This window comes from Crocodylus siamensis, chromosome 10, assembly GCF_052110815.1.
Source record: "Crocodylus siamensis isolate JL-2025a chromosome 10, ASM5211081v1, whole genome shotgun sequence".
NCBI classification, from domain to species: Eukaryota; Metazoa; Chordata; order Crocodylia; family Crocodylidae; genus Crocodylus; species Crocodylus siamensis.
In genome coordinates, this window is record NC_143404.1 from 20,579,236 (window position 1) to 20,606,339 (window position 27,104).

At 44.5% G+C, this 27,104-nt stretch overlaps 1 protein-coding gene across 2 annotated transcripts in view; it reads left to right on the forward strand.

The window, feature by feature from the left end:
• Positions 1-27,104, forward strand: part of FABP6 (fatty acid binding protein 6) — a 63,888-nt gene that overhangs the window by 25,589 nt on the left and 11,195 nt on the right. Inside the window, exon 1 of one of the 2 annotated variants that reach the window (XM_090020705.1) lies at positions 11,953-12,046. The exons of the other annotated variant lie outside the window; for it this stretch is intronic. Coding sequence (XP_089876831.1) covers positions 11,998-12,046 — 49 coding nt within the window. The 5' untranslated portion in view covers positions 11,953-11,997. Of the gene's footprint in view, positions 1-11,952; positions 12,047-27,104 lie in introns of those variants that run through there. 2 annotated transcript variants of the gene reach the window in all.

The window sequence follows — 27,104 nt, forward strand, 5'->3', positions numbered from 1 at the left end:
TGCTTAGTTAAAAAGAATAAATCAAGTAATAAAAAAAAGAGTAAAATACAACTCAATGGGCACATCTACATGTGCATTAAAGCGGTTTTCCTAGTGTACATTAAGATTAGTACCTCCAATGTGAGGCATTAAACAAATGCACATTAGGCTGCCTTAAAAACTGTACTCATTCATTACTGTGAATTAAGTAATGCTTAATGCACAGTTGCCTATTTTACTGCACATTAGTGCAATAGCATGGTTTTTTTATGTGACCTTTTAATGCTAAGTAAAATAATTAACTGTGCATTAAAATGTACATGTAAATATACCCAGTGATTACATCTATGGCTGATCTATACAGGGAAGTTTACTGGCATAAGACTGTTCGAATGGAGAGTTATGTTGGTATAGAATAAGGGCTAAGCAGACACTATAAAGGCTATATCAGCCATAACATAAGACCTACCAGCAAGTGAACTCTTTTGATAAAGTAAGTTGAATCTTAGATGGGAAGGAAGGGAGTTGCTGGCATAGTTGTGTTTTTTAGAGGTACAGGTTTTTCCATGTTCCTAATCAACAAAGCTTTACTGACAGAATTTTGTAATAGAGTTTGCCTAAAATGTTTGGGGTTTTTTTGGTCAGTTTATCATTTTGGAAGTTCTACAAGTCAAACCAGAAAAGGGGGCTCTTATTCTGGAGTGAATATGCCACACAGGGACCTCTGTAAATATAGTGATAATGGTACAATTATAGTAGTATAGTTATTGTGGTAAGTTTCCCTATGTAGACAAACCCTTAGAGAGAGAAATACAATGCTATGAGCATAGGAGCAAGATAATATAGGAAATTTGTTAATGAGGTATTGACACTAGTCACAAATAGCAGTGGAAGCATTGCGTAAATATCTACTGTTAGGGTAGATGAACCGTACTGTTTTTCAGACTGAACCTAACTGATGGAATAGAAAGAGAGGGATGCCATTAGAAGTAAGGTTTTTTTTAAGTTGTATGAACTTGATGTCTACTTAGAAGCAATCTGCTTTCTTTACAAGGTTCCAACGTTGTGTATTTAGGATCTTAGAAGTTAGATGAGCACCTTGCCGGGGTCTTCTGACCCCGGTGCTCTTTCCTGCTAAGGCAGGGGGTCGGACTAGATGATCTACCTAGGTCCCTTCCGACTCTAGCTACTATGAAACTATGAAACTATGATCTGCAGTTTGAATGACTGGATTTTGGATAAATTTACCTATTATGTTCATTCATTATCATCCAGTATATTACAGGATTGGGGTTTTTATATAGTTGCAGTGTTTTGACAAAGTTTATTTATATTTCAGCAGTAGGTGAAGTGATTATTGTATATACTTGCATGATCGATTAGCTGCATTTTGGAATCCATTTGGATGACAGGAAATAGACTTTATGTAAACTATAAAGCGAGATAACCAGACTGAGAACTATATGATGGTGGGTAAAAAAAAGTATAGCGTGCATTACATACAGTACAAGTATATGCCTATATACCAAAACAATGTGTAGAATTAAATTAAACATAATGAGTGTTCATTCAGATATTGTAGTTATGGAAAGTGTGTCTGCATGATAAAAATAAAACCATGCCAGCTACGAGTAATGGTAGCGTATTAGAGAGATAAATGAAACAGTAAAGAAAAAAACCAAACAAGTGTGTCTTTTACTATAAAACTGAAATTAAAGATTTAAAATTCAGCTCAGTAAACTGTATGTCATATAAGCCACTTCAGAACATCCTCTCTAGCAGCCGTAAACACAGAAGAAATTAACAATTAGTTGGCTCTTTGCTATAATGTAAGAGGGGGTTGGTATGACCATTCAATTGCATTATCCTATGAGATTACTGCCACTGGAACTATCTGGATATCTGTGCTGGTGGTAGCTAGAAATCTGATATTTCTATTTTGGGGCTGCCTGAAGTGCTGATCAGAGGCAGTAGCCAGCATTCCTGCCTGCTCTCACATTCTTGTGAGATTTTCCATAAAGACCCCAGAAGAGGATGAAAACTTCATAAGAGTCCAGAAAGTGAGTCATGTTCCATTACAATAGTCACTTGCCCCTCATAGTTTTAGCTGACATACTGTTTACATCAAAGGTGTCAGGTCAAATTTGACTCACCATTTAAGTTTTGTAAAAATAAGCTTTTCTAAAACCCAAACCCAGTAGAACTACTTCTAAAAACATGTTAACTTCATTATAAATGCCATTTTTGTAAGCTGCTTTTGAACTCATAGTAAAATGAAAACCCAGCGAAGGGGTGAGTTTTGGCAGGGCCAGATTATGACATGCTGGGGCCCTAAGGTAGGGGTTCCCAATTTTTGGGATTTCACGTCTATGAGACACTGACTATGCAGTAGTGTTGTGTGACTGTTTGTGCCCCACAACACTACTGTGCAGTAGTAACAAGCTACTGCACAGCAAGCATCTCATGTAGACATGGCTGTAACAAGGTGAGGTCCCTAGGGGTGGCCGTGTTACCTCTAGGCTTCTTAACAGTGCCAGTCTTGCCCTACAAGCACCCTTTCTTTTTCCTGCCACGTCTTGTTGGCATGATTAAATATAGGGAGGCTGCCCTCAATCTTTAGGTTTGGACACAATCTGGCTAGATCCTATTAAACCCTGTTATTCGTAGACCCCTTGGCATCCTGCATCACTACGGACAGTTCCTGAGTCTCTCAGCCTCATGGGCTATATGCATGGCTCCAACTGCCCCTTTACCACACCCCAAGCCTCGCAGATGGTATCAGTGTTGTCTTGTCTAGGCCTTACTGTGATTTGGCCCCCCCTTGTCCTCCCTGAGCTCTCTACTGCCCTGTCTCTGCACCTCCCTGGTGCCTGGGCTTGTGCACCCCAAATACTGCACCCATGCTGGCACTGGGGTCCCCACACTGTAGTGGGCCCCAATGAGGCCTCCTCCTTTCCCAATAGCCTCTCTAAAACCACTGGCCTTCTCAGACAGCAAATAAACAACAGCCAACCCCCATGAGCCCCTGGGCTGTAACATAGCACAAAACTCAAGGTATGCTCTGCCCCTTTAAAAGAGTAAAACTTTCTCTCTGAGGCTCGGTGCCTAATAGGCAAGGGTATACCTTAAGGGGACACCAGGAGCCCATAGCCCTAAGGGTAGCGTATTTGACAGCTGCAACATTCCTGGGCCCTTCTTCCTGGAGGCTCCTTCCCCTTCAGGTGCTGGTAGGGAACTAAACTGCCTGGTCCCAACCCTAGGGTTTATATGAGCTTAGGGCCCTGCCTCTTCCAGCCAGCTGACCAGGTGCAGGTGCTGCCAATTCCCTCATTAGCCGGTTGTCATGGCAACCTGCCCCTGGGTTCTTATCTGGCTCTTTGTGCTCTCTCCCCGGGCAATCTCTGCTCTAAGAGGAGCAGGCATCTTAGTGCCCTGCAACAACAGCCAAAGAGTTTTAGATAAAACTTTGTAAGGGGTAACCAGACTTTGACAGAATCATATGATACAGTTACAGCTAACACCACTTTTGCCAATGATGTTGGTTTGTCACTATACACTGTGATGTCTAATTGTAATTTTTTCAATATTTCTTGGGACAATTTGAGCTACTATAACAGGGGCAGGCAATTATTTCAGCTGGAGGGCCGCTTACTGAGTTTTGGCAAGCCATCAAGGGCCACATTACAGGTAGCCAGGGGCAGAGATATATTAATTTTCTAAATTTTAAGGGGCCCCGTAGGCCAGATAGAATGGCCTGGCAGGCCACATCTGGCCCACAGGCTGCATTTTGCCTGCCCCTGTACTATAACCTCCTGCTGAGACATGCTGATGTTTCTTACATGCCACTCTAGACTTTGGAAGATCTTCCTACACAGACATCTAGGAGACGGCACGTTTGCTAGCACTAAGGATAGAGACAGTAATTACACATAAACTGGTATAAGCAATCAGAAACCAGTTCAAATCTGTAACTCAACAGACATTCAGTGCACATAAATCACTTTCAAAGCGGCCAACACCAGTTTGAAATAAAACCGGATGGATGTAGTATCAGACTTAACTGATTTAGGTAAAATCAATTTATTGAACTTCTGTCCCAGATCCCCTCCAGATTCAAGTTAACTCACAGTCCCCTAGCATTCCTGGATACTTTGTACCTTCCCTGCAAACTCCTCCCCCACCCCCCCCTTAGGTGCAGGGAGGTGTGTTCTAGCGCCCCCCAGCATCTGGTTTGGACCACTACAGGCATGTGGCTGCATTTCTGGAATCAAAAATAAATGTTGGTTTATTTGTTTATTGGTTCAATCTATGTAGCTTAAACTAACCTGTGAAGATTGAATGAATTCAGTCTCAGGCATTTTGTACTTAGCCTAAACTTGCTTATTGCCAGCACTGTACATGAGAAGTTGAATTGTGGAGAACTCACTCAGCTAAGAGCTGCTATATGTGGAGTCAGCTGTGTTAGTCTGGTTATAGAATTTGGTAAATACGTTAATGTATATACAGGTCCTTAATTATAACTTTAATTTTCAGCCTGGTTTATACCAGAACAAAATGCTTTGCTGAAGCACTTTTAAGCTTTCCATTGTTGCCACCATATTACCTCCTGCTATTCTTCAGTAGTGCAGTAAATCTTCAGACCTAACAGTGCACAAGCCCCTTTGAGAACAACGTTGGCTTTTTAAATATTAATTTCTATGCGGATCAGGGACATCCCAGTCTGGCTGTAATCAGAGGAAGAAGGAAAGAAGCAAATAATCACTGAGCATGACTGTTTGGGGAGTAATTTCTGTCAGAGAAACAATCATCAGCAAAGGTGGATCTGAGCTGGCTTTGTGCTCCCAAGCACAAGTAAGAATGATGTGGGCTTGTTTTATTCCCACAGTAGCATAACTGATTCTTCCCATCCCTTTGTCCTCCAACGAGCTGCTTCTCTCCTACATTGCTGAAATTCTTGTTGTATGTCTGAGCTACCTGCTGAGTAATATGCTAGTAAAAGGTGCCAGACTGACAGTGCTGGGAATTGCACTTCTCTATTTATATCCCCAGTCCAGGTACAGCACATGCAGTGACTGTGCCCCTTGCCAGCAATGTGCCTCAACCCCAATCTGCAGGACAAAACCACAGGGGTGGGAGCTTCCGGGCCCATTCAGCTCTTGGCTGCTCTGCTGACTGTCAATTAGTGCCAGCTGTGGTGGCAAGTTGTGTACTGTGAAAAAACAAAACATATCTGGGCTTTCAGCTGACAGTCTAAGCAGGGGTCAGTCATGTAGCCTGTTTTTGTTTTGAGTGGACCAGACTTGTGCTCTAGGCAGTTCTTTCAGAGTGACTCCATACCACTAAGAATTGGACTAGCACATTTATTTCACATGGACTACTGGATAGTCCTCGGTTAAAGTCTCTAGCAGTCTAGATTTAAAAACAAGTAATAGCTCAGTGAAAGGGTTTGTATCCCATTAGTAATTCCTTGGGCCATTCATCCTTCCTTTGTGTCGACATTGTATCCGCATATAAGCAGAACTCTGTGCTTCAGTTTTCTGTGGTTGCTAGATAATGTTGCTAATGAAGTTTCTATCACTGACACCTTCCAACAGTGACCTTCTCTTTTTAAAGAGAAATATTTAAACTTTCACTTTGTTAATGGAGGAGAGTTCTAAAAACTCGTATCTGACCCTATGTGGCAACTAAAATGGAGCCCAGCAGGGCTCTAAAGCTAGTTGTAACAAGCAATGTAACATGAAAAATTAAAGAAAGATTTCCTTGGATCACATCTGTATGTAGGTCACAGTAACTTAAAGCAGACAAGGCGAAAAACAAACCTTTTCAACCATACCACAATAGTGAGGAAGATTTTGTGAGCTGAAAATTGGTATTGAGAGATGTTACTATTTAGTGCTGCCTCCCTAGCTTGCTATTCTCTTATGCCACTGGAGACTTAACAGGCCAGGGAGCATCACAGAAGCCTTGCACATCTGAGGTCTGTGCTACCACTACCTGCCCATGTAAACATAGTCCCTGTTTTTTTGACAGTGTTCACCAGCAACTGCTCTATGCCATTGGTGTGGTAGCTGCCTAGAATCCTGCCCGTGGGAGGCAGGGAATGATGGCACCAATATCCAGTGGATTGTTTGGCAAAGACTGTTTAGCTGATAGAAGAACATGGCATAGTAAAGGTGATGCATGTAGCCCATTGAGTAATGTAGGTGGAACCTCAGGCTTCAGCTGCCCAGCTCAGGCTGCTTGCACCCCCTACACACAGGGCACATCTACATGAGATGCTGACTGTGCAGTAGCCGAATGATACTGTGCACATCACAACGCTAATAGTGGTAATACACTACGGCTTGGTATTACTATGCTACTGCGCAGTAGCATCACTTAAAAGGCATTTGCTGGTGCTAATGCACAGTTATCACTGCACAGTAGTGTCTTGTGTAGACATGCCCTACAGACTACAAAGCAGAGAAAAAGCACAGCTGGATTTAAGCCATTCCTCTGCCTTGCTCCTTGAGCTTTGGCTGCCTCCATATCACTCAGTCCAGCTCCATATTCTCTTCTGGGTGCAGACAGAAGAGAGCTTTAAGCCAACTGCAGTTGCTTTTCTCCTCCACTCCCATGCTAACCTGTAGTTCTGGCTTTCCTCACTCCCTAGCTTCAAGACAGGGCCAGTAATATTCTCTAGCTGAACTCCAGTTATTCCTCCCTTTGTGAGTTCCATTCACTGACCTCCAGCCACTTTGGCAATCCCAGAATCCTCTGCTTGGTGTAGCAATCTACAAAGCCCACACACTTTTAAGAAGAAGTTCAGTGCTGGGTCCACTATTGAAATTTTAAGGAGCTTGAAATGGATGGAAACAAATCTCTTTAATTAAATAACTGTATGTATGCAGCAGAATGAGAGAATATACAAATAATCCAATAAATACCCTTTTGCAGGAAAAGATGGGGGCAAAAACAGAGCTGAACATAAGGCACCATAGGCCTAAATACCTCTAGCCATAGGGCCTATGTAAATCTAGCAAGAACTATTGGAACTTCTGCATCAGCTGCAATAATGGAAATAAATGTTTACAATTAAAAACAAAATTAATGGAGACAAGACCTTAGAATGTAAATCATTGGTAGAAAAGCCACATGGGAAAAAATGCAGATATCTATCTGCTGCTGAATTCAACAGAAGAATCTCCTGGAATGTTTGCTTGACAATCTTTATTGTGTGCCCAAGGTTACACATTATGCTCAATGCAAAGCCATTTGTATGACAAACAGAATGTCAGTGGTTTTTAGGCCAGTGCTTGGAGGTAGTAATGACTTTAAAAATTTGCATTACAATGGAGATGGGTATATTTTTGCAGAGAAACATCTTTTTTTTTTTTTGCTTGCTAGATTTACGTATGTGATTTTTAAATTTTTTTTTCTCCCTATAATGAGACAAAATTTTAAAAAGTATGGGTTCCTAGAATCATAGAGAAGTAGGGCTGGAAGGAACCTCCACAGATTAGCTAGTCCAGCCTGCTATTCCTATCCCAGCCATCCTATACAATCCATAATCTAAAATGTATGTAAGACTACTGTCAAACTTAACACAACACAGACCTGCCATAGGTAGAGCAGGGGAACCATGGCAGCCAGCTCCTGCTTCTGTGAAATGTTGTCAATATATGCTCAAGAGATCCCTGGTAGAGAGCCTCCTGCTACAGAGGAAGGCAAAAATCCCCACTGTCCATACGAGTCTGACCATGAGGTAAAATTCCTTCCTGATCCTAAATATGGAGATCAGTCTGACCATAAGTGGAGGGGCAAAAGGAAGACCCTCTAACCAGGAACCTGTGGTTCAAGAAATTACAGGTTGTACAATAAAATGTTCTTAAAAGATACCAGTTCTCTTTAGCATGGTGGGTTAAAATGTTTAAAAATGACTTTTAATTGAAATAGGACCTTTTTGAATACCAAAAGAAATGTTGACAGTATTGAGTTTTTCAATATGTTTTGTGATTTTTCTGCAACATTTTGGCCACACCTTTTTTTTTGCATTTGTATCACTTACTATAAAAACATTGAAAATACATCTAGATATAACATTTTCCAAAAGGCTGAAGGCTTTTGGTAAATGAATATTTTAAAAAATAATTTTTATAAAAATTGCTGGTAGAAATAATATGGAAACTGCTCCATTTTAACCTTGCCAAATGAAATTAAACTTTGAAATAATGAGACATTTGCTAAATATGTGTTCTCCAGTTTTCTGGTGAATATTATGGTTTAGTTCTCTCTATAAGAGGGACAGTCCCTATATTTTTCTGGTGTACCCTGGATCAAACTCATTCTAGAGACAGAACAAATTCTATATTTTGTTATGGTTCATGGGCTAGGGGATAAACATTGGACTCCATGGTCCTCTAAGTCAGTGGTCTCCAAACTTTTTTGATCACGCACCCCTATCAGTAAAAAATTTTTGAGCACGCACCCCCAATATATGTATATTTATATAAAGATAAATAGAAGTTCTAATATTTTCTTCCTGCACCCCAATGAATCATCTTGTGCACCCCACTTTGGAGACCACTGCTCTAAGTGCAGAGGGCCTCCATCAGTGCAGCAGGGGGAAAACACTTGAATAAAAATCAAGGGCAGAATGGAGATTTAATGGTATCACTAAAGTTTTGTTCTTGACGTTGTTAAATACTTCATAGTTGATTCCAGCACCATGCAGTGGGAAGTATGCTCCCCTTTTGAAACATGTCTTTTTTTTGCCAACTGCTTCTCTGCCTTTCCCATCGTCTTTCTTCCATATCTATCCTACTTCCCTCTGCTTGGGCCAACCCTCAGTTCCCCTCCTGTGGTTTTCATTCCCATGTTCTCCTCCATCCCACCTACTAAAATGGTCAGCAACAAATGCCTAATATTGGCATTTAAAGCATGATCATTAGGCATTAGTGTGATGTAGCTGCACAAAAGGTAAATATGGTTTTGGGATGCATCAATAAAAGCATGTGCAAGATGCAGGAGGTGATAGTGCCTCTTTACTTGGCACTGGCTAGGCCTCATCAGGAATACTGTGTGCAGTTTTGGGCTCCACATTTCAAAAAGTACAGAGAGAAGTTATATAGTATCCAGAAGTGGGTGACAAAAATGATAAAGACCTTGAAAGGCAAGTCATACAAGGAGCGGTTGAAGGAAAGTAAGGACCCCAGACTTCAGAAAGGCAGACTTCGGCTTGCTCAGGAAACTCATGGGCAGGATCCCCTGGGAAGCCAGTCTGAGGGGGAGACAAGTCCAGGAGAGTTGGCTGTACTTCAGAGAAAGCTTACTGAGAGTGCAGGAATAAACCATTCAGGTGTGTAGGAAAACTAGAAAGTTTTGGCAGAAGGGAACTCTTCAGTTAACTAAATCACGAAAAGTAAGCTTGTAAGAAGTGGAAATTTGGCTGAACAGCTAGGAAGGAGTATAAGAGTATTGCTCAGGCACACAGAGATGAAGTCAGGAAGGCCACAGCAAAATTGGAGTTGCAGCTAGCAAGGGATGAGAAGGGGAACAAGAAAGGTTTCTACAAATACGTCACTAAAAAGAGAAATATCAGGGAAAGTGTGGGTCCCTTACTGAATGGGGGAGGCAACCTAGTGACAGAGAATGCAGAAAAGGCTGAAGTACCCAGTGCCTTTTTCATGTCAGTCTTCACAGGCCACATCAGCTCCCAGACTACTGCACCTGGCAGCGCAGTTTGGGGAGGAGGTGAGCAACTAACAGTGGTGAAAGAACAGGTTAGGGACTGTTTAGAAAAGCTAGATGTGTACAAGTCCATGGGGCCAGATGGGGTGCACAGAAGGGTGCTGAGGGAGTTGGCTGATGTGACTGTACAGCCACAGGCCATCATCTCTGAAAACACATGGCAATCAGGAGAGGTCCGAGATGATTGGAAAAGGACAAATATAGTGCCCATATTGAAGAAAGGAAAACAGGAGGATCCAGGGAATCATAGGTCAGCCTCACCTCAGTCCCTGGAAAAATCATGGAGCAGATTCTCAAGGAATCCATTTCTAAGCACATGGAGAAGAAGGTGATTAGGAATGGTCAGCATGAATTCAACAAGGGCAAGTCACGCCTGACCAACCTGATTGCTTTCTAGAATGAGATGACTGTCTCTGTGGATGAGGAAAGACCAGTAGATATGGTGTACCTTGATTTTAGCAAGGGTCTTGATATGGTCTCCCACAACATTGTCACAGACAAGCTAGGGAAGTATGGGCTGGAAGAATGGACTGTAAGATGGCTAGAAAACTGGCTGGAGCATCAGGCTCAGAAGGTGATAATCAATGGCTTGATGTCTAGTTGGCAGCTGGAATCAAGTGGAGTGCCCCAGGAATCAGTTCTGGGGCCAGTTTTCAATGTCTTCATCAATGACATGGAAGGTGGCATAGAGTGCACCCTCAGCAAGTCTGCAGGTGACACCAAGCTGGAGGGAATACTAGATATGTTGGAGGGTGGAGCTAGGATTCAGAAAGACCTAGACAGATTGGAGGATTGGGCCAAAAGAAACCTCATGTGGTTCAACAAGGACAAGTGCTAAGTCCTGCATGTAGGATGGAACAGTCCTATGCACTGGTATAGGCTGGGGGCTGACTGGCTGAGCAGAAGGTCTGCAGAAAAGGACCTGGGGGTTACAGTGGACAGTAATCTGAATTTGTGCTGGCAGTGTGCCCTTGTTGCCAAGAAGGCTAATGGCATACTGGGCTGCATTTGTAGGAGTGTTGCCAGCAGATCAAAGGAAGCACTGGTGAAACAACATCTTGAGTACTGTGTTCAGTTTTGGGGCCCCCACTACAGAAGGGATGTGGACAAATTGGAGAGAGTCCAGCAGAGGGCAACAAAAATGGTGAGGGGACTGAGGGATGTGACTTGAGGAGAGGCTGAGGGAACTGGGTTTATTTAGTCTAGAGGAGACGAGACTGAGACGGGATTTAATAGCAGCCTTCAACTACCTGAAGGAGGGTTCAAAAGAAGATGGCATTAGATTGTACTCAGTGGTGGCAGATGACAGAACAAGAAGTAATGGCCTCAAGTTGCAACAAGAGAAGTTTAGTTGGATATTAGGAAACATTTTTCACTAGAAGGGTAGTAAAACACTGGAACAGGTTATGCAGAAAGGTTGGGGAATCTTCATCCTTTGAGGTTATTAAGACCCAGCTAGACAAAGCCTTGGCTGGTCCTACTTTGAGCGTGGGGTTGGACTAGAATCACTAGATGACCTCCTGAGGTCCCTTTCAACCCTAATTTTCTATGGTTTTGTGATTCTATGAAATATGTATCAGCTTGTGAAAAAGTAATTTAAGAGGGGACATGATAACGGTATTCAAATATATGAAGAGCTGCAGAGAATTTGATTAATATCAATGGCTCAAAGTTTCAGCAAAAAAGATTTAGATTGGATATCAGGAAAAATCAGTGTTCAAGAAGAGGTTGGATAAGCAGTGATCAGGGATAATCTAGGAGTAGCTATGCCTATATTCTACTAGTGGTATTTCCCATGCTTCTGGGCTTTGGTTGTCACATGGGGTCAGGAAGGAATTTTTGGGTGGTTTGGGTTTTTGATTTTTTTTTTTTTCCCCCCACCTTCCTCAAGAGCATAGCCAAGACTGGGGATTTTGACTGGGGTGTGCCAGCGTTCCTGCTATCTAGGTTCCTGGCTAGAGGGTCTTGCCCTTCCACTCAGGGTCAGACCAATTGCCATATTTGGGGTCAAGAAGGAATTTTACTCCATGGTCAGATTGGTACCTGTCACGGAGTCACAGAGGTGCCCCGTGATTGTGAGGGTGATTGGCAGAGTTGCCAATCACTCAGGCAGCTCAGGTGCCTGGTTGCCGGAGCAACCAGGTGGGTCACATGGCCGGAAGGGGGCAGGGCCAGGCCTTTATAAGTAGCTTAGGCCGGAGCCTGACACACAGTTACCTTCTGGCTGCCGCAGGAGCAGGAGCTCTGCGGCTGAGCTGAGTGGCCTGGGTTAGTGGTTGCTACTTTACCATGCTAACCGGCTGCAATGATGCAGGGAACAAGATCGCCCTGATGGAAGGTAGGATTGAGAGCCCTGGCGGGGCTTGGAGTTATTGTTAGGCGTGTGGAGCCTCTGTTTATGTTGTAGCCAGAGGGCTTGAGTTTACGTTACAGTTTAATCCGGAGGACCGGGTGAGGCTGTAGGGGAGCGAGGAGGCCTCAAGGGGAGCTCCCCAACAGCTTGGGGGTTCCCAGTGCCCAGTTGGGGCACAGTGCCAGGGGCACTATTGTCGGTGCTGCAGGGTACCATATTGCGCCAGGGAGGCGCGGTGTGTGGGGTTACAGACCCCGGCCCATAAGGGTGGTGTTTGCCCAGTCGGCAAATGGACCCAGTGAAGGGTCAAGGGGACAGGCACGGCGGCGTGCGCCTGTGCCCCTAGCGTGAGGCGCGCGGTGTCAGCCCTAGAGAGGGCAAGGCCCAAGGCGGGGCCGAGACAGGGCGCGAGGCGTGCGGTGTCAGCCCTCGAAAGGGCAAGGCCCCAGAGTGGGGCAGGGACAGAACGCGAGGCGCTGGACCCTGGCCCTTGAGAGGGCAAGGCCCCAGAGCGGGGCAGACCAGGAAGGGATAGCAAGCCGGCCCTAGGGCGGCGATAGAGCCGGCCCAAGGGCGCCGAGACTAGGGCGGCGATAGAGCCGGCCCAAGGGCGCCGAGACTAGGGCGGCGAGAGCGGGGCGGCGAGAGCGAGCCGAGAGCGGGGCGGCGAGAGCGAGCCGGCCCAAGGGCGCCGAGAGTAGGGCGGCGATAGAGCCGAGATCAGGGCGGAGGGAGCGTGCCGGCCCAAGGGCGCCGAGACTAGGGTGGCGAAAGCGCTCCAGACCCAAGGCGGAGCCGGCGATTAGCCAGGCGCCGGCTAGAACCCGGCCCAGGGGCGCCGGTATCAAGCGGCGCTAGCGAGTCGGACCCAGGAGGCGCCAGCGAGTAGCTGGGCGCCAGCGTGACAGGCCCAGGGCGCGGGGAACGGGCTAGAGATTGGGGCCTGACCCAAGGAGGCGCCAGGTGGGCGAGGAGCCCCGGGGCCCGAGAGAGAGAACAAGGGCACCCGAGGGGCAAGGGACCATACAAACGTCCCCCAGAACAGCTGCGAGGCTTGGGGCGTGCTGAAGGGGAGGTTTGGAGGCACGCATTGCCCTTAAGGCGGGACGCATATCGAATCCCCATTCTGGACTAGGGACAGGACACCAATACCGTCCACTAGGGAACTGGCAGCCTCCACATTATATATTTAACCATCAAAGTCGTGGCGGGCGAGATTCTGAGGGTGCTACGTCACCCTAACATGACGGTAGGGGGCGCTAGGGGATTCACAGCTGTCCCTAGACGCCGCCCCCTCACAGTACCATTTTGCTTTTCTCTGTAGCAGGGGTATGACCCTCCTACTTGGATCTCTCAAGCATATTTTGAACAACCTTTGTACCAGCAGGACATTGGCCACCATGATTTCCCTGCTTTACCTGTGGCAAGTTAGGGTGTCATGTCTTGTGGTCATGCCAGAGTTAACTATGTAGTTTTGTCAATAATTTAGACAACGTATTTATATAAAATGGTTTGGATAGGGATGATCCTGCCTTTTGCAGGGGCCCTGTTGGACTAAAGTGGGGAAAGCAGGGGACACTTGTAGCACTCAGATTGCTTTAAAAACAGTTTAAACCCAAAGCGGTTTAAATGTGGACACCAGGCATTCTGTGACATGGGTCTGGTCAGTCCTCGACACAGCCCTCACTGCATCATTTCTGACTTTCCTCCCCTGCTCCCAAACTGCTGTAACTGTCTGCTCTGGCATGTAGCCAGAACTCTCCTGCCTCTCTTTCTTCTGCCTCCTTCTGTTGGTACTTTTTATCATTGAGCCCCCTTGCATTGCTTTCTAGCAACCAGCTATGTCCTTACTCTTTTTGCTTGACTGATCACGACTCACCAACCCCTGAAAATTCCAAAATGTGGGTCCAAGCACTTCCTCCCATCTCAGGCACCCTAAGTCAGGCAAGTGCACTGCAGAGTTTGGTCAAGTTCAGACTTCTGAACATTATTGACTAGAAAGATAAACAGAAAAGTGAAAACAGTCCCAGCCACAAGTCATCCACACCCTGTGACCATGAAAGAATGAGTGCAAGCATTCCCTCACCCCCACCCACTGGGAGGTTTGCTGCCTTGGGAGCTCACTTTCATCCCCTGATGTTGAAGCCATAGCACTTCAGTGACTAAAAGGTAACCACTCTGTCTGGCATGCTAAGGCATTGTATACGTGAATGCCTCGGACCTGCACCAATTGTGAACTGGTTCCCAGTGACATGGGGAAAGGTTTGATTGTTATGTGTGTCCACACCCTCAGTTTTCCAGGTATGTGGGAGAACTGGCAGCTCCAATTTGGCCTTTTAGCATGACACTGGGAAAATAACTAGCTGAACCTTTTTGCAACTCAGGTTACTTATCTGTAAGATGACATTATGAGGCTTTATTATTTCATATTCGTAAAAAGTGTTAAGAGCTTCAAATGAAAGGTGTATTAGATCTGTAAGGATAATTAGATAACCTCAGCTGTCATTAAATGATTATTAGATAATCCCTCAGTAGTGAAGAGTCAGCACATATCTATTTATGCCCCCAGGAAGTGGTTCTCTTCCACAGTACAGCTAAGGCTCTCCAGACCCAGCTGAGCCCCAGGCATCAATAAGAGTCCAAGAGTAGCTATGTAGTGGCCCTGTGTCTGCAGTGGACACAGTGCTCATTAGCAAACACACCCTATGAAAGCTGGCATTACTCATAAAGACCCAGGCAGAAGCCAAGTCATAGCCATGTGTGGAACGCTCCGTCTGTGCATTGACTGACTTGCACTGATGTCATGAGATAAGGTCTCAGGGACTGAGGCCCCAGGCATTATCCTAGTTGCTTGCCCTTATAACCATCTGTCCTGTTTGCATCTTTCCTTCAAGAAGCTAAGGGGAAATTCCATATGAAGTTCCAGGATCCTTGCCTCTGAACCTGAAAAAGAGCAAACAAAAAAAGCAGACAGAAGGAAAGACAGCCCTTTCTACACTAAAGAACTATAGTATTGCTAGGCAGCCATTAGCAGTCTAAAGCCAAACATAGTCATTCACAGTATTGCAAACCGCACAATGTCAAAAATCGAAAGACACACACTTAAAAATCAAGAGATGCTATTTTGAGGGTGGGGGGAATCTGTGAAGGTGTGGGGGGCTGTGGATGTGTGTGGGGGGGTTTGGAGCCCGGGGAGGAAGGATCCCTGTACACTCTGGCAGGATGCAGGGTACTGTTTGTCAGGAGTCGGGGGCAGCAGCAGGGCTGGGCAGGGCTGTGGCTTGGGAATTAGGGGCAGGCACACAGACACAGACAGTCTGTGGAGGGAAAGGGCAGAGGGACAGGGTAGGGGTGCAACTCAAGGCCCCTAGAATGAGGGGGGAGTGGGGCAGAGGCAGGGGCTGGGGCGGGTCATACAACAGAGCCACAGGCAGCTCATTCAGAGGTGCAGAGGGTGGGGCACAGCTCCCTGCTGCTGCACGCACCCCCAAGGGAGTCGTGGGAACCATGTGCCCCCCGGATTTTTGTGTGGGGCAGAGGTGGGCTGCCCACTGTGGACTGAGGCTCTGCTTTTGCCCCGGGAGCCACATGACACCTGCTGAGTGGGCAAGGGATGTGTGCACCGTGGTGAGGTCAGCACGTATCTCCCGTGGCAAAGTTTGTCCTGGGACCTGTGCACTGGCTGTGCCGCGTGTCCCCTGCCTGCCCGGTGGCAGCAGGGACACTGGTATCGTGCAACTTCTGGAGCAAAGGCAGCAGGGCACAGACAGCCGCAGCCCACAGTGGGAAGCCCACCTCTGCCCGGCACACAAATCCAGGGGGCACATCATGCCCCCCATACCTCCTCTGGGGATATACACAGCGATGGGGAGCTGTGCCCCCTCTCTACCCCCCTGCGCCTCTGGACAAGCCACCTGTGGCTGTGTCGCATGACCCACCCCAGCCCTGGGGCCCCATTCACCCCAGGCCTTTCCCCACTCCCTCCCTCACCATGCAGGCCTTGATCTGCCTCTCCACCTGTTCCCCTTCCCTCTGCCCCTTCCTCTCCACAGACTTACCAGGTGGATGCTCTCTACACATGCCAGAAGAAAAAATCCCAAGATTTGAGGGTTCAATCACGAGATCAGGAGTCAGAGTTAATTTTATGTAGAAATCACAAGCCTTGTGGATTTTTTTGTGAGAGTTGGCATTCAGTGTTCAAGGTGAATTTACTAGAGCAAGGTTTAAAGTAGGCTGTAGATTCGTAGAATCTCAGGAGTCTCCAGTGAATAAACAGGAGACTTCTGAGGCAGGTGTGAGGCTGGTTATGCAGTACTACAAGGGCCATATACCAATATAAATAAATGTAATGTAAATCAGTTGTTTAAGGCCTACTATTCATCTGTGAATTAGTAAGGCTAGACCTAACATTCTTTCGGCCCATTTTAAACCCCAAAGTCATAGCACTGTGGCTTACGTAGAAAAGTGACCCTTTTCCACCTTGCAAATGGCAAACATCTGTACAATTGTACAGACTATACAGAAGAATGTCTGTAGTTTGTCAAAGTGCAGAGCTACAGTTTTACCACTAGGTGACACTATTGCTTATGGCACACATTTTCTACTAGATTTTCATCAGAGAAATTTTTGCAAAAAATCAAACTGAAATTAAATCTGCTTTAGGAGGTTCAACTAATCCAGTTTAAGACTGGTCCTGGACACCAAAACCCTGTTTACATTATCCCTCTAACCAGTTTTAAAACCAGTTTGAATTGTTTGTGTCACATTGCACCCATTTCAACTGGAGCTTAAAAATTTTCAAGAACTCACTACCCACTTAGCACCAAACTAAGCACCCAGATTTTAAAAGAGTTGTGAATAATCAAATCACTGTCTTCTTCAGTATCACTGACCCTGATTGAGAATTATGTTATTGGATTTAAAAAAACAAGAGTGTTTTTAAAGTAGTATGTTTGGGGCTCTGTTAAAGTCGTTCTGAGCATTAAGGGTGTACTTAAAGTCACAATTCAAGCTCCTCTTGGCAAACATGATGTCTAGAAAGTTCCTTTTTAATGAAAGTTGAGATTCTTGTGTAGTCTACTAATTCCAACAGGTGGGGCTTTTAAGAAATCACTACTTAGAAGATTCATAAAACCTTGGAAGTGTTGCTTAAGCTGCTCCTCTCGCTTCACTAATTTTACATCAGCATTCTTCTATTGGCATCTTTCAAGCTATTGTTGTCAGAGTAAATGAAGATAAAGTAAGGCTCTCTGAAAAAAGAATGCCGTAAGGAATCACAGGTAATGTATATATTTCCCCCAAGTACTGAAATGTATCTGTATGTATAAGGATATGTATACAGGTTTCTACTTCCGGGGGGGGGGGGGCAAATATAAATGCAGTGGAAACTAACACTCGCAGTGATAAAAACACATGTACATATTTTCATGCATGTGTTTGCAAACACATGAATACATAGCTAAGCAAAGGAATAACATTGTGTCACTCTGCATCATATATTTTCCAACTCCTTTGTGCATACATACAATGAGCCTGTCTGTGTTTTATTTCTGCCACAACGTTATCAGGAGAGCTGTGACTTGAGAAAAGGGTATCAATTATGTTCTCTCTCATGTGCTTATAAGGTCTGTTGTCATTTCTAGCAGAACACTTTCTTTCTTGCTTCTCAGGGTAGTGAATGGCTTATTGCCTCCAGCAGGTAGCTAGCTGTCTGCTCTAGCTGACCGTTGGAGTGAGCTGTGGGATGGCAGAGTACTGAAAGGCTCAGGAAAAGGCTAGGAAGAAGGAAGTTAGTGCTATGAAATAAGAGTAGAAGATAACTAGACAAAGTTCTTAGATTTCATAAAACTGATTGCAAGACACGTATTCCTTAACATCTAATTTTAATGTTCTTCTATCATGGGATTCAATAAAGTTCAACCTTCTCTAATATTAATAGTTTAATAGTGTACAGCAGTGGTGCTCAGTCTTTTTGTCTATGGGTCAGATTTGGCTGGTGGACCCAATTCAACACCCAGGACGTGTGGGTGGCAGGGCCTCATCCAGCCACATGGAGTGGACCAGATCAGCAATCCAGCCTTGTGGGAAAAAGAGGCTTGGCCCCACCCCAACCCGGCAGGGGGGTGAAGTGTGGTTCAGCCTCTGTGGAGGAAGAGGTGGACCAGTCATACAGGGGAAGGAGGCATGGCTCAGCCCCAACCTGGCCCAGGGGGTAGGGTGATTGCCTTTTCCAAATTGGAAGGAGGGACACAGGCCTGCCTTCCCCCCACTGCCTCCCATGGTATGGTGGGAGCAGAGCCTGTGGGGGTGGGGGAGGATGCAGGCTGCCCACTGTAAGATGGGGCTCCCTGGCCTGCTGCCCTTCCTCTGGAGCCCCACACTGGCCACAACACCATGGCAAGCTCCCCCTGCCCACCTGGCAACATTGAGGGGCACAACTCTGCACTGCTGCTGACATGTGGGCAGGGGGAACTTGCTGTAGAGGTGCAGCCAGCGCGGAGTTCCCAGGGCCAGGACCGCAGGGCAGGGAACTCCAAGCCCACATCCTCCCCAGCCCAACACAAATCTGGGGAGCACATATTCCCCCCCTTCCATCCCTCCCACAGAGTGTGCACAGCAACGGGGAGCTGCCCCCCCCCGCCCCACTGCCTCCTGGATGAGACCTGTAGCTACACCCTGTTCCCTAGCTGGGCTCTGCAGCTGCACATTCCTACCCCGGACCCCATGCACCGCCCTAGCTTGGCAGTGCCCTCAGCCACCAAACCTGCCCCACACCCTCCGTCACTGTGGGGGCCTCAATCTGCTCAGTTATAGGAGAGCTTGGGGGAGGGGGGGTTGAACCCCTCCATAAGAGACAAGAGCCCCCCTGTAAGATTTGAAAATCATAACCTGGGGCATGGGTCCTCTAATTTTATTAGATTATTGTTATGGGCAGCCCAATTTTTTTGCAGTCCCCACCCCAAGAATCAAAGTGTAATTCAAACCCTGGATTTACCTGCAGGCAGCTGGATTAACAGCTGTTCACTGCAGCCTGGAGCTGTATTCCTGGCCACATTCATGCGCGCACGTTCATGGCGACCCATGCATCCTGCTCCCCCCAGCCCTAAGCAACCCTTTCAAGGCTGGAACTCTGCAAGCCTGCATGGGGAAACCTGCCATTCATTTCCCATGTTTTTCCACAGTGAACAGAAAACCTGGATCCCTGCATAATACTGGGAATCTGAGATAAATGCTGCCCCAGAGTCATGCAGCCCAGGACTGGGACTTGGTGTTCCCATTTTGGGACTGTCCTGCCCAATTAGGGATGGGTGGTCAACTTGCAAGGGTGGGACCTGGCCGCACGGGGAGAAGGAGATGGCTCCAACCTGCCATGCAGGGCTTGAGATTTTGCAAGCAGGGAGGGTGGTGTTATTAACTGCCACTGCTCCCTGGCAGCCAAATTTTCTGATCCACAAGGAGCCCTGCAAGCCAGAGGTTGAGCACTCCTGATATACAGAATTTATGTGTACCGGTAAAACCGTAGGCTTCCCAGCTGCAACAGGGATATGTTAAAAATCCTTATTTCAGAAAAAAATCAGAGGCGTAGTAGGCTAGAAGTATGTCCATGTCGAGGACTGTTGTGTTGAAGGCAGAGCAGGGCTTTTGGTACTATTCCAGTCTCTCATGACCTGGGACAAGTTGTACAACCTGTATTTAAACTACAGTACTGTGCCTTTAATAATGAAGGGTTGGAGAAGAGCTTTCTAGATAGTGCAGTGCATGTAACATATGCTGTGTTTATTCCATACATCTCGAACTCTGAGTAACCCTAGGCAAGCTGGCTGGAAAATATGATCTTTCTTTAGCTCTACATCTTTGTGTTCTTTTTCAGCAGCCATGGATTGTCTACATTCAGACATATTGAAGATATAAAACTAGAGCCTAGTGAAACAGAGAGTCTCTGTTACATGAAATATTGACATTTCAACTTCTTTTCATCCCAAAACCAGACAAAAATGTAATTTTTTAAAATGACAGCAGAGTGGAAATAATAAAAAAAAAAAAAGATTTGCCAATATGAAAATGATTAGTTTTAATATTTGCAATTGAATAAAAACGTTTCACCCTTGTCAACAGCAAAATATTTTATGGAGTCCAGTCCATGGAAGAGAACAGAGACTGAAACTGCTCCCATAAGGCAATGTTCCATTGGGAAATGCAGTTTATGGGGTGGAGGGCTGGGGGAGAGGGGGGTTAAGACTGAAAATTAAACTTCCAAGTTAGTTCAGAAATGAGACATTCTGAACTGATTTGCCCATCTGGAAATTGTAATGTTTTGACAAATTCAAAATTGGTAATTTTGATTCCAGGGAACCAGCATTTTCTGTCCAACATGATGAACCCAAGATAAATGATATATTTGAGCTGTATGCTCCTTAAATCAGAGATACTCATCTAACCAAGTAGCTACAATTAAACACCCATAATGTAACAGAGCCGCAAGGCTGAGCAGGAAGACAGGAGCAATTTAGACCAGACAGGGCGGCTGGGTTATTAAGAGCCCTGCATGTCTTTTCGGATAAGCAACAGCATCCTAGAGTGCTGTGTCACTCAGTGCTAACATATTGACTCCCTTTGGAGGCACCATTTAGAAGAAAGTTTGTGGTTAAGAAATAAAGGAAAGACAAGATAACAACAAAACCCTTAAAATCTTTTTTGTCCCTTGACATGGCACTTAAAACTAATGGACTTTTCTGTAGTGGATGCATTAGATTGCACAGAGAAAAACAGATAGGTGGAAAAACCAAGCAAGCTCTTCTAAGCTTTAAATTGGCCATGTCTCTAAATAGCAGTTTGCAAGGTGAGCAAAAGTTTGCTTTTAGCTGAATGCTCCACCAACAGAATAATGGGAAATGAGGTGAAGACTCTGAATTCCTGTTAATGCAGGGAGTCAAACTGGTCATTACCACTACCCATTAATACGGTATTTAATTGGTAGTGTTGCTAATCTTTAATTTTCTTTTATGCACTAACATCTAGTGGTTAAATATTTCAACGATAAATAAAAAAAATTAAGAGAAATATAAGATAAATACCTTGTTTATTTTTTAAAAGCTCTTAATTTGAAGTGTGCATTGTGTTGTATTGCTGAAGCTTTTACAGACATCTGACTTCTATACATATGGTACCATTTGTGTTAAATATTTAACGACTAAGTCATCATTGCTTGGAATGATTCTGTTGTGAGTAATGTAGCAACCTTTAATGGCATTCCTATAGTATAGATAAAGCAAATTCTAGTATGTCTTATTTACTCTTCTTCCTGATGTTAATAAATTCAGTTTCAGACTGGTTCTCTGTGCCATAGCACAGCATTTCTCCATAAAAACCTACAGATATTACAACACCATGCAAAATGAACCATCAGTGTTGTTTAATATACTGTACTAGGTAGGGCATAACATTCTGCTGTAATAACCAAGGTATGTGACTTGCTGGAATTCTGCTGTAGTCTACTGCAGCAGAAAATTAGGAATAATGCAGTTAGATGCAAGAATTAATTTAATGCCTATCAAAATGTGAAACCCAGAGCATTAGCTTCAGTAAGATGTTATAGAAGCATGAAAGCCCTAGTCACGCTGGCACTCATATTTACTACAATGGGAGCAGGACTAGGATATGTTCCATCTGAGGCCTCACTTGAACACAGTTCAAGATTAGGACAAATTTTATAGATGTATGCTTCTGAAGAATAATGGCAATTTAAAGAAGTACTTCCCAGCACCTTTTAATCAAGACAATTTGAATCTGCTTTAAGTGTCTAGAGATGGCAAGGTACTGTACTCCCTAGTTTCAACAGCAGCCAACAGCAGATGAAACTGTAATGCACATAGGGTTTGAAATACATGAGGGCTTGGGGGGCTGAGCCCCCCCATAAGAGACAAGAGCCCCCAGCCCAACCTGTACCTCTCTAAGCAGCTCAGATGGTGGCGGCAGCAGTTCCTTCTGGCTGCCACTGCCTCAGACCTCCCCCACCGCAAGAGTGGAGTGTAATTCAAACACTGAATGTACATTAACCCAAGATAGACTTCATGTCTTTTGGCATATAGTTTTCTTTTTCTGGTGATGACTCAGCCTTTCTGTAAACCCAGGGTCTCACATCAAAAGTATCCATAGACAAGATTACCTTGAAGATGAACCCCTTGTGTGGCTGTATTGCTCTGATATATCAGCCAGTAAAATTATACATATATGATCAAGTAATAAAAAATTTATTACACCTGATATATACTATGGTGATAAAGGGGGAGATGACGATCAATTATGACATTAGAATGGTTGTAATGTCTATTTTAAAGAATCTCAGATGTTAAATTTACCTGGTAAGAGTTTTGGTTACGTTCTGTTAGGAATATCAGATATTTTGGTACATTTAAGAAAGAAATACAGAACGTCAGAAATGGCATTCATTTGTTTTTGCTAGTTAAGGTCTGGCTAGTTTTTTAGTTTTGTTGGATACAGTTGAATTCCCATATATGTTTTCAGTCTAAAGATGATTTTTCAGAGAAATCTAGAGCTTTGCTAAAAATGCATTTATTCTTCTTTTGGCATTTTCTTGTTATATAGAATCATAACATAGCAGGATTTAAAAGGACCTCAGCAAGTCAAGGCAGCTAAAACATCTCAGTCAAGTGTCTGTCTAATCTGCTCTTAAAACCATTTGCAGATGACACCAAGCTGGGGGGAGTAGTAGATATGCTGGAGGGTAGGGCTAGGATCATTGTTACACAGACAAATTGAAGGATTGGGCCAAAAGGACTCTCATGAGGTTCAACAAACTAGTAAGGCCAGTGGAGTACTGTGTTCAGTTTTGGATACCCCACCACAGAAAGGATGTGGACAAATGGGACACAGTCCAGTGGAGGGTGACAAAAATGGTGAGAGGACTGGGGGTTGTGACTTATGAGGAAAGACTGAGGGAACTGGATTTATTTAGTCTAGAGAAGAGGAGAGCATACCTAATAGCAGCCTTCAACTAAATGAAGGGGGCTTCAAAAAAGGATGGAGCTAAACTGTTTTCCAAGGTGGCAGATGACAGAACAAGGAGCAATGGTCTCAAGTTGCAGCAAGGGAAGTTTAGGTTAGATATTAGGAAGAATTCTCTCACTAGGAGGGTAGTAAAACACGGGAACAGGTTACCCAAAGAGGTAGTGGAAGCTCCATCCTTGGAGGTTTTCATAACCTGGCTAGACAAAGCTTTGGCTGAAATGATCTAGCTAGGGATGGTTCTGCTTTGAGCAGGAGGTTGGACTAGATGACCTCCTGAGGTCCCTTCCAACCCTCACTTTCTATGATTCTATGATTTTATGATCTCACAACTTCTCTGGGTAGCCTGTTCCAGTACTTAAAGATTGGAATAGAGGTGTACCTTTTAATTTTGGTTCCTGGGATAGCATGGAAAGTGAGGAGAGTGAGAGGGGCTGCAGTAGCACTGTGAACTGCTGCTGCCTTGGCACAAGCTCCTCCAGTATGGGTTGCAGCAGCAAAAGTGAGTTGCAAGAATATATGAAAGGGTCGCTATCAAACTTTAAAAATGGATCAGCAAACTTTACAAATGGATTCTGCTTTAAAGGAGAAAAATGTTGGAAACTGGCTTTTCCCTTGCAAACTGGTACAGTTCCAGCCTGCAAGGGGCTGCTTGGGCCCCATGCCCCACACACTCTCAGGCTCGGGCCTGGGAGTAGGGAGCTGTAGGTCAGGAGTGAGCAGCACTGGGTCAGGAATGGCCATCAATGTTTACAAATGGATCCTGGTACAGAAAAAGTTGAGAACCACTGTCCTAGGGTGCAGTATTTCCTATATAGATAGGGAAGTGTTAATGCTCTTGCAGAAGAGATCTCACCACAGCCTTCCGCAACACTGTATAATTTTTGTCACCCATGTTCAAGAAAGATTAATTCAGATGGAACAGAGGCAGAAGACTACTAGAATGATCAGTGAAATGGAGAACCTATCATATGAAAGGAGTCTAAAAGAGCTTGGATTTGTTTAGCCTAGGAAAATGAAGACTGAAAAGGGGTATGACTGCTCTGTAGAAATACACCAGGGAGTAGACATCAGAGATGGAGAAGAGATAAAGAACAATATTGGCACAAAGCAAATGGTTCTAAATAGGCAATGGATTGGCTAGAAATTAGGAGGAGGTGTCTAACCAGCAGAGAAAGGACCTTCTGGAACAGCCTGCCAGTAGGAGTAGTTAAACAGGTTTTAAGGTGGAGTTTGATCAGTTTATAGACACAATTATCTAACACAATTCTTTGTAATAGCAGGGCACTGAACTGAGGGACACAGGAGGTCTCTTTTAGTCCTATGTTCCTATATTTCTATATGTGATTTGGGTGCACTAGGAAGGTAACTTGTGTATCCAGGGCCAATGTAATGAAAGCAATGGGAGTTATTGCTTTTACTTCAGGGGACTTAGATTGGTTCAGTATGCTTAAAGTAGTGGCACATTATTAACTTACCATGTAGGAGCACTTCTGCCTTTCAACTCCAGAATACTGCTTTAATTTGCCAGTTGCCACAGGAATAATTAGACATGTTCTCCTCCTCTTTATTATAGAGTGTTAAAGCTGTTTTAATTAATTTGTGCTGCTAAATTGGTTTTGCAGTGCCGATGTAGCTTTATCTTTAGCAGCTTTGAGGCACATCAAAAGTGCTTTGATCCAGATTACCCCTCTCCATGGGAACTATCCCTGTGAGGTCTAGAAACTACAGGTTTCCTGGGATCAGCGTGTGACAGACAGTAAAGGAAGCTTCTGATTAACTATTAGAGAACAAGCACAGGCTGTCCACAATATTGAGAGAAATATGTGCCTTGTGTCTCTGGGTAGGTTCTCTTTCCCTCTTGGGATCCTTTTCCAGCTGTTTCCTTTACACATCCCACCTTTCGAGTGCCCTAGCATGGACAAAGCCAAGGCTAGCATTAACTTCTCTGCACAAGTCTTGCACAAATGCCTAAAGCATTGTGTTAAATGCACAGACTTTGCACAAATTTTAGCTCTTCAGTAATTTAACCACATCTTGTTGATAATTACTTTTCTACTGCTTATGAGTTCAGAATAATAACACCTAGCACTAAGTGGATACTTAATAAGGCAAAATTATAATGGGACTCCCAAGGAATTACACATTACATTAACACCAAATGAGTTCATCTGAATTCATTATGAATGATTACTCTGAATACCAAAGGAATTAATAATCATTAGTCATCAGCTATGGGGGCGGGGGGTTCTGAATAATTGCCTGATACAGTTGTATTAAGAATTTACAGGCTTTCCTGATCAAACTTCATGCTGAAAAAATCATTTAAGGGTAACTTTGTTTTCACTGGAGAGTTTCTAGATTTATTCTGAATTTGTCCTCCTTTGCTCAGCTGCATTTCAGCTCTGAAAGGACTTCAGAGACAGTCACACATCCTAGTTCACTTACTAATGGAATTTCTTTTCTTATCTTCATTTTGTCATTGAGTGTATCTAAGTTGGCTTTATGAAACACATCTGAAAGGTTAATAAACTGTTAAGACAGGGAGAGACCTTCAAGGGCAGGGTGACTTTGACATTAAAATAAGAATGCAAGACTTTCTTTTTATGACTTTGTGGTAAGTAAATTCTGAAAGTAAAGATATGCCAAGGTCTTTGATTCAGTTGTTGAAAGTTCTGTCTCCTCCCAGTGGAATTTGGAGTCTTGGCTCTTTTGCATATCACAGGGTGGTTTTACAGACAGAGGGAATGAACTCTTTGATTCATTTCTTCAGGCACAGGTTTCCACAACAATGTTACTTATCTATCATCCTATTCCCACTGACTGCCTGCACTGTCCATGCAGCTTCAACTCACAGTCTCTCTTTGTTTGACAAATTTCAAGCACAACGTCTAGCCTTGTTTGACTCTTATACCCTCTATTCTTACCTCCTGGGTTTAAATCTCCAGCATGCCAGGTGTTGAGGGTGAAGTCAATGGCTCAAGCAACCTTTTTAAAGTACAGATTTCAAGGCAAAACAAATGTAATTGCACACTGACCCCAAACATATAATCAATCGCTCAAATCCACCCTGGGCAGAGATTTAATAGATTTCAAAGACATTAGGGCTGGAAGGGACCTCTCAAGATCATCAGGTCCAGCCCCCTGCCCAAAGGGCAGTCAGTCAGCAGGGGTCAAATGATCCCAGCAAGATAGACTTCCAAATGTTTCTTAAAGGAATCCACAGTAGGTGCCTGCACCACCTGTGAGGGGAGTCTATTCCAGGCCTTGGGGACTTGGACAATAAAGGTTTTCCTTATGTCCAACCTAAAACGGTCTTCCAGGAGTTTGTGACCATTAGACCTAGACTTCCCATGGGGTTCCCTGGTAAACAGACGTTCTCCCACTTCCCTGTGTACATGCTTTATATACTTATAGGCTGCCACCAAGTCATCCCTGAGCCTACGCTTCTCCAGGCAGAAGAGTGCCATGTCTCTCGGCCTCTCCTCATAAGGCTTGCTCTCTTGTCCTCTAAGCATTTGCATGGCTCTCTGCTGGACTCTCTCTAGCTTTTCCACATCCTTTCTGAATTGTGGAGCTCAGAACTGGACACAATATTTGAGCTGTGGTTTCACCAAGGCCAAATAAAGTGGGAGGATGACTTTCTGGGTCTTGTTTGAGATGCATTGGAAGATGCAGGCCAGAGTTTTGTTTTTTGGCGACTGCGGCATTGCATTGGTGACTCATGTTCCATGAGAGAGATGACACCAGGTGTATGGACTACTTAAGTCCTGTAAGAAAAAGCATGTGTAAGTTTGGTCTTAGGCCTTACACTGGTAGATTTTAGGCCCACGTGCTTTTACAGATTACAATTTGTGTTCCCACTTGACCAGTTACTTGTATTACTAACAGGGTATATGTTACGCATTTACACACAGAATTTGGTTCTTTAAATTATATTCCTGCATCATATTAAAAATGTAAGGCAAAATCCCTGCATGACTGCAGGCAGTAGAAAAAAATACCTCAGACTTGAAGA